General features: G+C 35.9%; 1 protein-coding gene across 2 annotated transcripts in view; it reads right to left on the reverse strand.

The window, feature by feature from the left end:
* Positions 1 to 5,030: 5,030 nt before the first annotated feature.
* LOC103315780 (39S ribosomal protein L33, mitochondrial) overlaps positions 5,031 to 15,870 on the reverse strand; it is a 148,029-nt gene continuing 137,189 nt past the window's right edge. For both annotated transcript variants that reach the window (XM_031928077.2, XM_032601892.1), the window contains one exon: positions 5,031 to 5,180. In XM_031928077.2, the coding sequence (XP_031783937.1) occupies positions 5,128 to 5,180 (53 nt within the window). In that variant the 3' untranslated portion in view covers positions 5,031 to 5,127. The remainder of the gene's footprint in view (positions 5,181 to 15,870) is intronic.

Below are 15,870 nucleotides of genomic sequence, written 5' to 3' on the forward strand. Positions count from 1 at the left end.
ACTCCAGTTGGAAAATAAGATTGATGATTTTATTAGAATATAAAGAGTGTAACGAACCTGCAACTAGTAAAATAACTGCTGCATACAAAGATAAAGAAGGTGAATGGCAGAAAAAAGATTTAAAAGCAAGAACGATTATAATAAGCACTGTATCCGATAAACAATTGGAATATATTGGTCAATGTAAATCAGCATTTGACATGATGGAAAAATTCGATAAAATGTTTTTGACGCAATCCACGTCACTACAAATAATTTGCAGAGGAAAGCTGGAAGAAGTAAAATTGAAGAATTTTGATCAAGCAGACGATTTTTTCGCAGAATTCGAGAAAACCGTGAACGAGTTCAAGGCGGCTGGTGGAAAACTAGAGGAAACAGAGAAGATGAGGTATTTAATACGAGCACTACCACCAAGCTACAGCTACATAGGAGACTTCATTGATGTCATTCCAGAAGATCAAAGGACAGTAGATTATGTTATATATACTCTAAGCGCATACTATACTGTATACTCAGCAAAGTGGAGTAAGACTATGCGACACTGTACTATACTCTCTCTCTTGCCTGTAAGACTCCGAGCCGAGCGGACGTACTGCCAACTATGGCTATTGTCATATATAAATAAATTACTATTATTCATTTAACATTAACCTCAGTGTTCTCAATTTACCCACGGATTCCAACAATAACTATTTATATCTCGACCAAAACTGCATATTAAATTTTGTGATATGCATAAAACCATACGACATTCGTCATTTTATATTCACAAACACATAGTTTTAAAAGAAAGATTATTCAGCACAATAAAAATATTCGCAGCATCTTCTTTATCTGGAGCGAATCTGCAAATAACATATTATGATATGCATGAATACATAAAGCATTCGTCATTTCATATTTACAAACACAGAGCTCTAAAAAAAGATCATATCGCACAAATAATTATTCGCAGCATCCCTTTCATCTGGACGAATCTCAAAATAATCTTTATTCATCTATGTGCATACATATATCAAAAATAAAAAAAAATACATTAATTACATCTATTTTTTTAAATTGTTTTCACAGTTTTTAATCTACCTGGACCAATTCTTGAAAATGTTTTTTAGTAGGAATGTATATTTTTATCGTATGTGCCTGTCTATACCATTAAATAGTTTTTATTCATAAAATACATTAAGTTTTGTAGAATAAATGAAAAAAAAATCTGGACGGACGGACAGACAGAGATTTTTTAAGTTATATTATTAGTAAAAACTAATTGAAACTTGATACATTTGACATTTTTTCTGGTAACCTGAATGATTTACGTTCAAAGAACATATCTACGGTTAAATAGATTTAATTTTTTTAATACGAGTTTTGAACAGTTCTACAAAGTAGACCAAGTATAATATTTTTTTTATTGTTTTCACATCTTACGATTTATCTGGACCAATCTTGAAAATGTTTTTTGGTATGAATGTATATTTTTATCATATGTACCTGTCTATACCATTAAATAGTTTTTTGCTCATAGAATACATCGTTTTGTGAAATAAATGCAAAAAAAAATCGGGACGGACGGATGGACATTTATTAAGTTCTTTTACTGCTAAAAACTAATTGAAATTTGATACGTTTATCATTTTTTTCGGTAACCTGAATGATTTAAGTTCAAAGAACATTTCTACCGTAAAGTGGATTTAATTAATTTTTTTTACGAGTTTTGGAGGGTTTTTAGGAAATTGACTGAATATAAAATTCTAATATAGTGTAGAAGATAGATTCATTGATATAAAGAAATAATTAATTAAATCAAACGAATATTCTATTGATATAATTTAATATTTTATCAAATTGATTCAATAATATATGTATTCAATGTAATAGTCTATATTGTTGTTTAAACAAATTTATTTATTATTTGCTTTTGATTTTCGAAAAAACTTAATGAAATAATTAATCGAAGTAAGAACGGATTTACTTAATTCAATGTATATATTTCATTGGCGGAAAATTACGATTGATTCTGTAAAATCGATCAAATTATGTTCAATTAAACAGATTTAATTGATTCAATGAAAATTTAATTGGAACTACCGAACTTTTTTCTCAGTGTAGTCTCTCGGAGTGTTTATCGTAGACGGAAGAAGTTGACCGATCGCTTTAACAAACAAATCGCGTCAAAATATCGGTGTTAGCAGAGCTCTACAGCACGCTGAGTATAGAGCATAGCAACCCTCGTCACTCGATGACGAAAGTACATCGAGCCGCACAGATTCATCCCGAGACTGACTACACACTGTCGAAATTCGATTTTACGTAAAAGGATCAATTACAAAATGTATTTTCATGTATTCGATGAAAAATCAATAAATGTACGACCAATAATTACAGATCTTTTTTGATGTGTCAGATTCGAGTTGGGAAAAAATATTTCAATTCTAAATCGTCTTAAATTCGCTTAAAAATATCATCGCAAAACAGTCTTAAAGTCGTCTTAAAAGCTCGCGAAAATTCTGGTCTTAAAAAGCGCTTCAATTCGTCAATAAAAAAATCTCAAATTCATCTTAATATCGTCTCACATATTTCTAACATTTTCATCCTTAAAATTGCTTAATATCGTCTGCAAAAATCGATCTCCAAATCATCAAGAATTTTAGTAAGATGAAATCGTCTTAACAGATCTCAAAAAAGAGCCATTTTTTAGACATTTTACTTTTTGATCACTTTACTAACTCTACAAAGTCTATGAGTGTAACGCGTGCGAGTAAACTCGAGAAAAGAACAAGCTCGTCGAGTGACGTGCGCGCGACTTTATGCTGATACAGTATCGGTGGGACTGAAGAAGAAGCGTGCTATGTACAGCATGAAAACTCATAGACAGACCCGTCACCACTGGTAACCAATGTGGGCGCAGTTTGTGGCGCTGCAGACTAGCACCAATCAGAAAAAAACCGGGGTGACCGCCTCGATGAAAGCCGGTATCGCGCTGACAGTCCGCTCGGTATGCGCAATGTGGAGGGAGAGATGTTTTATCCTTCTACAGCATTAGTTGCACTTGGCAGTTCCCACGGAGAAAGCGAGAGAGAGAGAGAGAGAGAGAGAGAGAGAGAGAGAGAGAGAGAGAGAGAGAGAGAGAGAGAGAGGGAGAGAGAGAGAGAGAGGGTGAGAGAGAGAGAGAGAGAGAGAGTCGAAGCCAGTTATCGGATCAAATACCTAGACTAACGAGGTATGATCTGTGTTCCATATGCAACAAGATGTACTACCGGATATGCTGTAAAAATCCGTGGCAATATTGCCTATCGTGGCTCTGTGTTAATTGTGCAAAAATCCATCAACCCTATCAACTGAGGTAAGAATTTTTTCATATATTTTGCGTTTCATTCTTTTACCCACGTAAAAAATTGTCACTTTAAGATCGTAAAATGATATCCAAAAAAATAGCACCTTTTGAGATCTGTTAAGACAAAATATTTTAACAAAATTTAAAGAATCCTGTAGAAGTTGTACTTTCACTTTCGTGAATAAAGCCTTGATTGAATTTTTTTCATCGAACTATGCCTTTGCCGCACATATGGTCGGTCCCTACGAAGACTAGCACGTCCCAAATCCCTCTGGAAGAGTAGTACTTTTCGTTTTTTGCCGCGAAGAATAGCGCGTTTCAAAGGTTTCCGCGAAGACAAGCACTTTTCAATTTTTTTACCGCGAAGACTAGATCTTTTCACACATTTACCGCGAAGAATAGCACTTTTCGGAAGTTTAAAATGCAACAAAAGTGTGAGAAGTGCTTGAAGTTTTTGACGCGAGTTCTGCAATATACTACTCTCTGTGTGTGTGTGTGTGTGCACCGCTCATCCGTCGTTTTTTCCAGGAATGCATCGTCAGCAAATTACCTTTGACCGTGTGCCACCGATGCGTTCGCCGCAGTCACGAATGTGCTCTCGTCGCGTAATGATGAGCTCTGTGTCGTGCATATTTGCTCAAAATGCAGCAGCTCCGTGTCGTGTGTTTTGCCCAAAGTGCAGCATAGCAGAAGCAGGTGATAGTGGTGGTGGGGTCTCTGTGCGTGTGAGAGGAGACAGAGATTGGCTGATGGCGGTGCGCGCGCGTGTGTGTGTGTGTGGGTGTGTGTGTGTGTGAGGGACAGGTTTCTGTATACGATAAATTATATGATGAGTTAATAAATATCATTTAGCATTGCGTAGTAAAGTCTAAATCATATAAAAAGAAAAAAAACAGGGTGGTAGAAAGTTTTGGATAACAGATGCGATAATCAAATCTCGTGATTACAAAAAAAGAAAAAAAAACATGTTTTACAAGAATTAATTACTGACAAAGTTGAGATTGCGACGAAAGTGAACAAATTTTTCTGTCATATCGGACATAAATTGAGTGATGGTATTGTGATACCTAAAAATGCTTAACTTAAACCGACAGATATAAATGCAAATAAGTGTTGTAACTGTTCGTTTCAACATCCGCAGAAGCGTTTGTATTTGCGGTAAGGATGATGAAAACGGAGAGAACAACTCGGGAAATGAAACAACTCCCGATTAATGTGAAATAAATAAAACGCTTTATGGTGAAGCTGCAATACTTGATTCTGTACAAGCATGCGTTGAGTCCCAAGTCACGTCAAGGTCTATTCGGTGCGAAGAGTATCGCGCGACGTGTACGCGCGCAAATAAGAAGGCCGGTCTTGGTGCCGCTGCACCAAGTCGCAAAGTCCTAGCCGCTGCTACAGTTGACACTACGCAAAAGGGCTCACCCCTACTTACTTGCAGTCGCCGTTCTCGGTGGGCGTATATCACACACAACACACTCTGCGTCGAAGATATCGTTGGCTCACTTGCGGGAGATCACGTCCTCTCGTCCGGTCTATGGTCGACAGGTGGGGTCGTCTTTCTCTGTTGTGGCAGGACTAGCTGCTTTTTCTTCTTAAACGTCTATATGTACTTATAAAAATATGCATGTGTTAGTTAGGTGGCCTAATGGAACGATATATGTATCGATGAAAAGTATACTAGTAAATTAGAATATGATTATTTATCATTATACACAATAAGAACTTTATTTAGCAATTAAAATACATTTTCTATTTTCATATCGATTCTTCTTTAAATTTGTATCATATCCAAGTTATTTAAGACTCTTTACTTTCTTTCTTTCTCTGTAAACAGCTTCACTCTGGACTGAAACAAAAACATCAATCAAATTATTATTAATAGTAAATTTGCTAAGGTTATCTGAAAAAATTCAAATGTGTAAATAAAAGTCTTTATTGTTTTTAGATAAACCTAAATATGATATCATTAAATATGTATGATATTCAACGTATAAACGATGCCAGAACATTGGCAGAAATTAATTGAATATACAATTTGTCTAAAACAGTATATTGTGAAACTAGAGAAGGGGCTATTTATAGCGACAAAATTATATTTGCTTTTCAATTATATTTGCTACTGGAGATTTAGGATTAAATCTAATGTGAGCGTGACTTATATTGAGGTTTATGCCCCGGCGTGTTATAAAGAACTTTATAGCACAGTGTGACTTAAATCCGCGTTCAAGTCACGCCTATCTGTGACCTTAGTAGTTCATTATTGCACCGTGTATATCACACTCGCTACGCTCGTGTACTAACCTCTCGATACAATAATGATCTGATTAAATCACAGATAGGCGTGACTTGAACGCGGATTTAAGCAGCTGTGCTATAAAATTGTATACGATACTCGTGAACTAAGCAGCCCATTAGTGCACGGCGTTTTATTACCTTCGCTGCACTCGGGCGCTAATACACGTCGTGCTATAATCGACTACTTAGGTCACACGTATCGTAATATACTATTATTTACGACTTAACTGTGTAGCCACTTTGTTGTCTTGAAAAGTGGGACCTCTATATCCATTATTAATACAAACCAAGTTTAAGAAATTTTTCAGAATTTTTTATTTACTGATTTTCAATTTGTTTTCAATTTTTCTAAGAATTAAAAAAAATTTGAAACCATAAAAAATGTTATTCCCACATTTGCGAGAATACAGTCCTTTTTTTGCAAATACGGGACAAAAAATATATGAAAGAATAAAAAGCTACTTTAGTCTGGCTTTTCTACAAATAAAGTGCCTTTATATTTAAGCTGTGAATAAATATATTAATCCAAAAATTAAAAGTACTTTACGTAAAAATAAGTTGCACTTATCAATAAAACAACAGGCAAATTTAATAAACCCATCCAATTAGCAAAAGACACGGTAGACAAGGATGACATTAAAAACGTGGCGTATAAGATTGATTGCAATGATTGTGATGTCACATACACTGGAATGACCACCAGAGCACTTAAACATAGAAAAAAAAGAGCATGCAAAAATAAAGATGAAAAATCACCTCTTGCAATCAATCACATAAACACAGGATATAAATACACAAATTATCAAAAAGTATATTATTGATTAAATTAATCAATTAAATAATTACTGATTAAAATTTTCAGAAATACTACACGTAGAACCCAATCAATAGAATGAATGACACCAATAACCTCAATAATACATACGAAAAATTTCCCTTTTCAAAACATCAAATTGAGGAGTCGCAGAAAGCTAAAAGATATTAAGAGAGCGTGAGGCATGCATGTACCCTCTTGTATAACCCTCTCTGGGTAGTGTGATTCCTACCCACGTGATCGTGAAAATCATTAGATGTGGTCCAGATCACATATTGCTGGGAATAATCATGATAAGAAATATACAAGTGATGTAATATAATCTTTAAAAATAGGATGATTTTGGCTTTATCGGTCTTCGCGAGGCAATTTGTGCAGAAGAGAGGAAGGAGAAAAACCCAAGGTTTTTATTTTTTGTTCCTCCGACGTTTCGGTGGACAATACCACCCTCATCAGGAAACTGTTTATACATATTTAATATGTACATTTGATCTTAGTTACAATTTAAAACAATAGCTAGTAGTTAAGAATACACTTACAGAAATAGTGGTCGGTCTCCGGTATAAACATGCGGATATTGTAGAATATGTCTCGTCCTCGCCGGACGGCAGGGGGAGGGGAGATAGAGGTGTTGCTATCTCAGCTGTTCGGTCCCGAATTCGTTCGCTTGTCGATTTCACGCAGCTTATATAATGTGCAGAGAAATTGAGCGGTTTGTTGACATTTTCTATACTGACATCATAATTCTGAGATTATTAGGCGTGTGTATACATCGCTGAGTTGCTGTGTCTTCCTTCTTATTAATGCTATTACTTTGCAGGTGTATATGTAACATTTCGGAAATCAATCTTTTATTTAGATTGGGCTTTATCTTTTATGTCCAAATTATCAAAATTGAATGTGTGATTACAGTATGTTTGGTGTTTTTCTTTATATATTTTTCTATAAATACATTTGGATAATTATTGTCAAACAGTAGCTTTCTGACTATATCGATGTTTTTATTGTGAAATTTTTTATTTGCTAGTTTTATCGCTCTGTTAACGAGATTGTACACCATGGCAATTTTCTGTATGTTTGGATGCTGAAATGAATAGTTCAGAATTCTGCCTGAGAATGTTGGTTTTGTGTACCAGTCAGTTATTAATTTATTCCCGTCTTTTATTATTTAAACGTCTGGAAACTGGAAAAAGCTTATGGAATTATCATTTTCAATTTTGTGAGTAAATTGTAGTCTATCATTTATAGAATCTACCGTTGAATTGAAAATACGTGTTTTCCATAAGTAATTCGTTAGCTAATAAAATTTCGTCGAGTCGTATTTCGGATTTTTGTGCGATATTCGCATACCAGATTTCAATGCTTTTTTTGACGAGTATTTTATCAATATTTGTATATAGTGACTTTACATCAAGACTGATTAAAAAGTGGTTTTGTGAAACGGTTATGTTAATACAATAGTTATGATAATAGTTCACCTGGCTTTTGCGTCAAGATCGGTTGTGACATTTCACTGTATTTTTTAGTCAAACGTTTAGTGCGTTGGCAACTGTCACAGGTTTACAAAATTTTCGCTATTTTTATGCGTAAGCCTGGTGCATAGAAATGCTTGCATAGCATTTTGTTTAGTTTTCTTCCCCCTATGTGCCCATATATTACATGTACTTCTTTAACAAAATCTTTTAATACGCTTGCCGGTATTACAATTTTTTGACGCTCTTTGGCTATTTTATAGTGAACGTTGTCGATTATCTTGTATCGTTTACAAGTTTTTTCGTCGTTATCTGCTAACTTATCGATTAACGTGCGCGTTTGAAGGTCTTACCTCTGACTTTTTTCTTTGTTTTTACATATATTTATAAGTTCGCGGCTCGGCTTTTGCTGAACGATAGCGCAGGTTATGTTTCCCCGGAATATGAGTCGGGTTTAAATTAGAATCTTGGATCGCGTGGTTCCATCCTTGTAGTTTTTGGTTGTTAAACTTGCAAGTTCTTAGAAATCTCAGGGCCGCGTGATTCGTACGAACTTAAATTTCGACTGCCCCCCTCAAATATGTATCGCGTTTGTTGAGCGACCACACAAGGGCGAGCATTCATTTTTCTGTCGTAAAGTATGAGCATTTGCTCCCCTTGAGTGTTCTGCTCACAAAACATATTATCCTCTCCGTAATCATTTAATTGAGAGAGGATCGCGGCAAGCGTGAAGTCTGACGCATCTGTCAAAAGCGTTTCAATTTTTTAGAACGCTTCTTGATGTTCAATTGTCCAATGAAATAATACATTGTTTTTAATAGATTAAGGGAACCTCACCACCTTAAATTAAAAAAAGAGATATTGATTTTTTGTGTAACAGTACCTTGAATTGTTTAAATAATCAATTGAAATTATATTAACTCAGGCATACTGTAAAAATTATTAAACAAAGTTTATAAATACCTTATTTTACACAAAAAATCAATATCTCTTTTTTTTTAATTTAAGGTGGTGAAGTCCCCTTAAGTAATGCTATTAAACTTTCTGCAAAGTGTTTTGTTGATATTCTTTTGTTGAATTGTACGTATTTTCTCCGAATCCGGTCTTATTCTCTTATTATAAATTATTTTTAATTAATCTTTCATACAATTTATCGAGGTGCTCAATGTGCTCTTCAAACGTTCGCGATTTGATCATGAGATCGTCTACAAAAAACACCAGAAACACGTTTAAATCTCACGTGGCTTCTGCGAGCCCTCGAATTGACGCAGATCTGCTTGTTTAATTTTTTAATACCCAACGGTACGACGTTTAAGTCGTAGACGTGACCGTCGATTTTGAAGGCGGTGTATTTTTGCGAGTTTTCTGCTAACCTGATTTGCCAGTAACTAGCCGTGAAACCGGTAAAGTTTGTTATTGGCCTATCAGCGCATCGTTGTAGTACCTCATTGATACCGAGAGGTCTCTAATGATTGTTTTGGAGAATCATATTGAGTTTTTGTGCGTTAAGGCACGGCCTTACCGATCCGTCGCATTTTCATACGATCTGTAACGGATTTATATATACGCTGTTCGAGTGTCTTATTATATTTAGTTTTAGCATCCTGTCAAACTCGTCTAGTGCGTCTTGCCTGTCAGCGATGGGTATTGGGAGTGGTCGGCAAAACCAAGGTGTATTGTCTGTAATAATTAATCTGTGTACACAAGAATTTATTTTTCTGTTGATCTCCTCATTTATGAGTTCGTACGGGTTTTCATAATTATTTTCATGATCTTCGTAAAGATTATCAAGATCCGTATGATACCCTTTTTTTGGTGTATCTACCAGCGTCTTTGATTGTTAATGACATAAATTCGTTACGCGCAATTTTTTTGTCTACGTACGATATTACTCCGTCGTTGTTTATAATCGAATAAAGAATTTGTTCGTGTACCGTGTCGATTAACATTTTTAATAATTTTATTGTGTCGAATTCGATTATACATTATCTAGTTCGCGGACTAGACCGAAACCTTACGGCTTTAAGTTCTCTGGATCTCATTATTCCAGTATCGTTCCCGGAAGCGCGTCGAAAACGTTTCAAAGCTATCCACGTCTGCTTGTAGCAGATACCACCGATTGTGCGCGTCGTCTTCTAAGGCTTGAGAAATCACGTATTTTAATTCGTGGTCTTCGGGTATGACCATTGTAATGTAATACTCTAATTCTGACAGGAATTTCATAGGTCGTTCGCTCGCTAGACCTTTGAATTCATGGACTCACTATTTCTACGCGTCTTGTTATATCGGTGGTAGATTCCAAAGAGCCACCGTTATTTTTCATTAATGTCTCAAGTCGTGTAGATTCTTTCGCCTGTGCCTCGATAATTTTCTGTATCTGTGTACATGTCTCAGATGCTTTGGTCTCAACCAGTTTACCTATTTTATTGGAATCTGATTGCAATTTGCTATATTGGTCAGTAGTTTCTAGCCTTTTTTTCATCCAATCGTGGCTCTGCTGTAAGTTGTTCATATCAATCGTATTATTGCCGTTATCTCTTTTTATTTTTTCTATAGCTAAGGCGAGAGCATTTATCCGCTCAATAGTGTCGAACTATTTATGTTCCTTGCTCGTGTTTAAGAAATTCGTTTGTAATTGTGGCGTTCCGAGTGAATCGTTTGATTCTAATTTTTCTAATCGTTCTTTGAGTATGCTGTGTTTGTTATTTAGTGTGGCAAGCTCATACACTATAGCAGTCTTCCATTCGAGTTCTTTTTCCGCATTGTCTGGTTTTTTTTATTTAAATTTCTAATCTCATAGTAAGGGATAAATTCGCTTTACATTACATCTACACTATATTAAAACAATAAAATGAGCAATTTTGTGAAAATTCACCATAACTATTGAATCATTCCGGAATGACAATTATTTCATGACATATATGTGGCAAAAACATGAATACATTTTACTATCGCGAAAAAAATTAAAAAACAAATTAGATTTAGTTAACTTCTTTAATAACAAATGGTTTACAAAAAGTGACCAGGTCATGAAACATTTCACATAAAATAGCTATATTTACATACGGATATAAAATTATATCTATTTACTAGCAGCAGATGCCTCTCTCGCTGACGCTCGCTCGGTTGTATTTCGACGACGATCGTGTGCGTATATATATATATATATATATATATATATATATATATATATATAGCGAGAATTGCGGATTTTTATTGATTTACGTGAAAGGAAACTTGTGTACAGAATGTTGAATTCAGAACAATATCTCTGAATGCGCCTCGCAAGTTTCTAGGAGATATTTAGTTATATCTAAATCAAAGATTAAATTTTGTCATATAATAACCGAACAAAAAAATAGTCAAATTTATACAAGTAAACTTAGTATGATTAAGGAAAGTAAATTTCAGAATTTAACGTGAATTGAATAATCTCATTTAAACATATCATGAATCATTCCTGAGTAACAATTGAACAGCCTGTAATTCATGGGAGACTATAGTCGACTGTTTGAAAGAAAACTGAAATTCAAAATGAGACAAGACCACTTCTCGCCGTTGCTCTCTGGAATGCAGATGGCTTCGGATAGGACCTTGAGTGTGCTCGCGGGGCCTCGAGAATTCGTTGCGTGGAAACGGCTCTTGGTGGTTATGGATAAGTTAGATGTTTGCAATTTGAGAGTTCAGAATAAGATGATTCCGCTCGCGATACGACTGACTTTGACTTCGTTTTGGAATAAACTCAGTAGCCGATTTTCATATTCAATAATGTAAAGTTTCGCATACCTTTCGCCGCTGTCCTACACATTCATGCAAAACTCCGGCGTATGTGCGTGCGTTGTGTCGCCACTTCCGCAGACTCAACATAGGCCACTACGTGTAGAGTAGTTGCGTCGCATGTAAGCGTAGGTCACGCGAGCGCAAGGTGCGTAGTTACTACTAAGGTACCGCGAGCATTAGAAAATAACGTATCTGGTCGGGCGCGGGCCCCAAAATTAAAGTTTATGAATTTTCGGTCGTTGCAATAAATAAATAAATAAATAAATATATATATATATATATATATATATATATATATATATATATATATATATATATATGTATGTATAGATTTGTAGGAATAGGCGGGGGGGAGGTGCAAACAAGTCACAGAGTCTTCTAGTTTAGTAAAATACATTAGAAGTATAACGGTTACATCGTCTTCACTCCACGGTGGCAGACTTACAATTAGATCGAACGCTCCTCGGGGTTGCCGGTCAGCACCATGGCTATACCTGCTCCTTCCACTCGCGCATCGTTCGCTCTCGGCCTCAGCCGGGCCTCACATTTTCTCCACGTGTACACCATAATCTCGGACACGCTCTCTCAGACCGTAATTCATGCCATAAACCTAAAAAACGGTTCTCACTCATAAAACCTTTCGCTCGGACCGTTCGCTTTATGGTTTAATCCTATGCTCTAATCCTCATGCTCACAACCGTCCCTCGCATGCCGTTCGTAGTCTCTCTCTCTCTCTCTCTCTCTCTCTCTCTCTCTCTCTCTCTCTCTCTCTCTCTCTCTCTCTCTCTCTCTCTCTCATGCATCTATCCCTCCTACGTGTATGTATATGTGTGTGTGTATATATATATATATATATATATATATATATATAAAGCGTATATTTCATAAATACATTTTGTAGTATTTAAATTTTTAATTACAGTTCATTGGACACTTTCAAAATATTGTAAAATTATAGTTTGGATCTTATTAGGAGGACAAATATATCTTTAATTCTCAAAAATGTATCTAGATTTTTAAACTATAATTGTTTTGCATTATTTTAATATAGATGTTAGCTTGAAAGTTTATACCATCAGAGCCGATTAACATACAGTAAATTATTAGTTTTGTGCAATTAAAAGAAGGCTTGTCCCGCGATTTTTCAGTTTATAGATTAAACATTTTATGAGTTAAAGTATTTAAGTAGAAATCATCTTATATTATGAAATTATATTACATTGATATTTTCTATATTTTATTGATAAATGCATGCGCTGAAAACCATAATAGACATTTTTATAAAACGGCAGCAGCATTTTAATAAATAAATGCGCTGAACACTTTTATAGTTATTTACTCGAATTATTGCAGTATCAAAAGCAGACTAAACATTGAAAAGGCTGCGCATGTTGAACTTATATAGATACATACCTGTTGCTTATCAATTACGTATGCACATGCGCGAAAATATGTATAAATTATAACGGTGTACTGGATGCAGTTGCTCAGTTTCCAGCTCCGCTATAATCAAGGTCCGTAGACCTCGTTACTCTCGAGAAAGAGAGTCGTCGGGATAGCACCTAGTGCTGAATAGGTTCCGGCCAGGCCAGTTATGCTGCGATCTCGTACATATGCGAGACGCAAGCCCGCGGAGGCGGCTGGGTCGGTGATGGAGCGAGGTACAAGTATACGCGGAGGAACATGCAAAATAACGACTGTCGAGATTGTTGAGGAACTGTCACAGCGTTTATTGACAAACTATATACAGGGCTTGCATGCGAGCAAGCGAGGTCGCAGGTACGAGGGAGGATAAGGAGAGCCCTGGCGAGTGTAGTGTGAGAGAGAGAGAGAGAGAGAGCTGGCACTTACAATTAGCCGGTATCGCCCTGATGTTCGCTGTCAGCAGTCGGAACCCCATCGGTGCAGTTCCGGATGCGGTAGCGAGACGCAATGTCGTATACGCACGCACACTCACACACTTCAACTTTTACTCTCCTAACAGCTATCTCCCGAAACTCCCGAAAGTACTGAGCGTCTCGCGAGGAGTCAGTTCAAAGGTCGGATCGTATCTGGCGGCACGCGTCTCAGTCGCGTGTCGCCGAATTTTCTCTCTCTCTCCCTCTCTCTCCGCCTCTCTCGCGTCGTCCAGCGGCTCTCCCCGCCTTGCCAGCGCTGGTACCTGTAACAGTGTGAATTTAGTACAAGTCTTTCTTCTCGCGGCATGCTGAGCTTATGACGTGCTAATATCGCCCGTCATAAAATATCGTGAAAAATTGGTTCCGATGTTCATTCTGCTCTGACCTGTAAAAGCGGTGACATCGATGAATCCTATTATTTGACTTAATAAAATTGTCTAGAATATACTTTTATAGTTATTTACTCGAATTATTGCAGTATCAAAAGCAGACTGAACGTTCGGAAGACTGCGCAAGTTGAGTTTATATAAATACTTTTGTTGGGTATATTTGTAGCATTTTTCTGTACTTTGTATACTAAGGTATACGGCGACATTCGCATAGTGTCGCTCAAGATCCAAGTATGAGAGTGGGGGTACAAGAGCGAGCACGCACAGAGCGGCGCCCGTGCCGGCCTCAGTTTTTGCTAAGCGTCAGAGCGAGTAGCACGCCTTTTTTGTGTATTAATTATATTAATAAAGTTTCTTTTCTCTTCACACTGCTTCACCTTCATTACGCGCGCCCTGTTGTCGTCCTCTGAACAACTTTCCTATTGTTTATTAATGGCGTCTGCGTCTCTCAAGCGCGAAATTATGTACAAATAGCGTGACAAATTGGTTCCAGTGCTCATTATGCTCTGACCTTTAGAATCAATAAGATCGATCAATCCTATTAGATTATTAAAATTATCTGGAAATATACTTTTATAGTTATCCACTTCAATCTATTGCAGTATCAGAAGTAGTTTAAAAATGACGTCCGGGAATGCGCGAAAAAATGTATAAATAGCGTGAAAAATTGGTTCCAGTGCTCATTAGGCTCTGACCTCTGGAAGTGGTATCATAATCACAGTCCTAGATAATTTAGTATCATAAACAGAAATTTTTTTAATACTGCGCAGGTTATTATTTATATTATTTCTCATTTGAAGTGTGTTTAAAAAATTCAATAAGTACTACCTTGTGCATATATTGACTTTATGGGTTTCAATGGAGGGGCGCTGTTCATTTTGGCGATCGGTGAGACGGATCTGAAATCGTTACCTTTAAGTTGATGCTAATGCACAAGGTTGTTAATTGATGATTTAAATGAGCTTTTAATATAATAGAGAGGTCACTCTAATTCATAAACATCGCTAAAAGCGAAACACTTTGCTTTTCACATAAGGCACTCGCCGATATTTTAAGGTTCGCTGATAAACACACACATACACACACAGTCTGCAGATATTCAAATATTGTTGATAAATTCATTAAACTGTAATGAGGTAAGACTTGACGATGAGAGGAAACATCGTCTTTTTTTCCTGTTCTAATTACCGGTTGTGTTATCGGATGGTATTTTTAATATATTGACCATGCTTCATAGAAGAAATTCGTATTCTTTGATAACAGATCAATTTTTCAGATCCGTCAATTGCATAATCTAAATAAAACTACTCAGTTTAATTGGAATACTTTTATTGATCTGCTGCAGCAAACAATAATGTTGAATTTTAAAGACCATTGATTTGTGTATAATAGATTTTAGGGATTGTAATGATAATAACATATAAAATTTATAAGTTAGAAAATTAGAAATTAGATTATAGAAAATTATAATTAGAAAAAAATAATCAACGGGACCTTTTTCGCAATAGCATTATTCCAGCTAAGGAAACAGACTAAACTATTTTTGATAAATGCTGCACTACGGGATAATACTTATTTAACATGGTGGATCAGTATTTATTTGTTTCTGTTCCTTTTTGTGTATAACAGGCCTAATCCTCAGTCACGACAGTGGCAGCATTTCCATCTGTCTAGCAGCTACGCCCTGCTAAAAATATGCAATTGAAATCGATGGACAAAAAATGAATCGATTCCGAGTCTATATCTTAATCCTGCGTTTTACATTTGAAAGCGATTATATTCAGGCTACTGTGTGTGTAATAAATTGATGACATTATAATGGATTTAAATGATTTTTTTATATCTAAAATAACATTTGATATTATTCAATCATACTGTATTCAACTAT

Source organism: Nasonia vitripennis (assembly GCF_009193385.2).
Source record: "Nasonia vitripennis strain AsymCx chromosome 4 unlocalized genomic scaffold, Nvit_psr_1.1 chr4_random0003, whole genome shotgun sequence".
Classification (NCBI taxonomy): domain Eukaryota; kingdom Metazoa; phylum Arthropoda; class Insecta; order Hymenoptera; family Pteromalidae; genus Nasonia; species Nasonia vitripennis.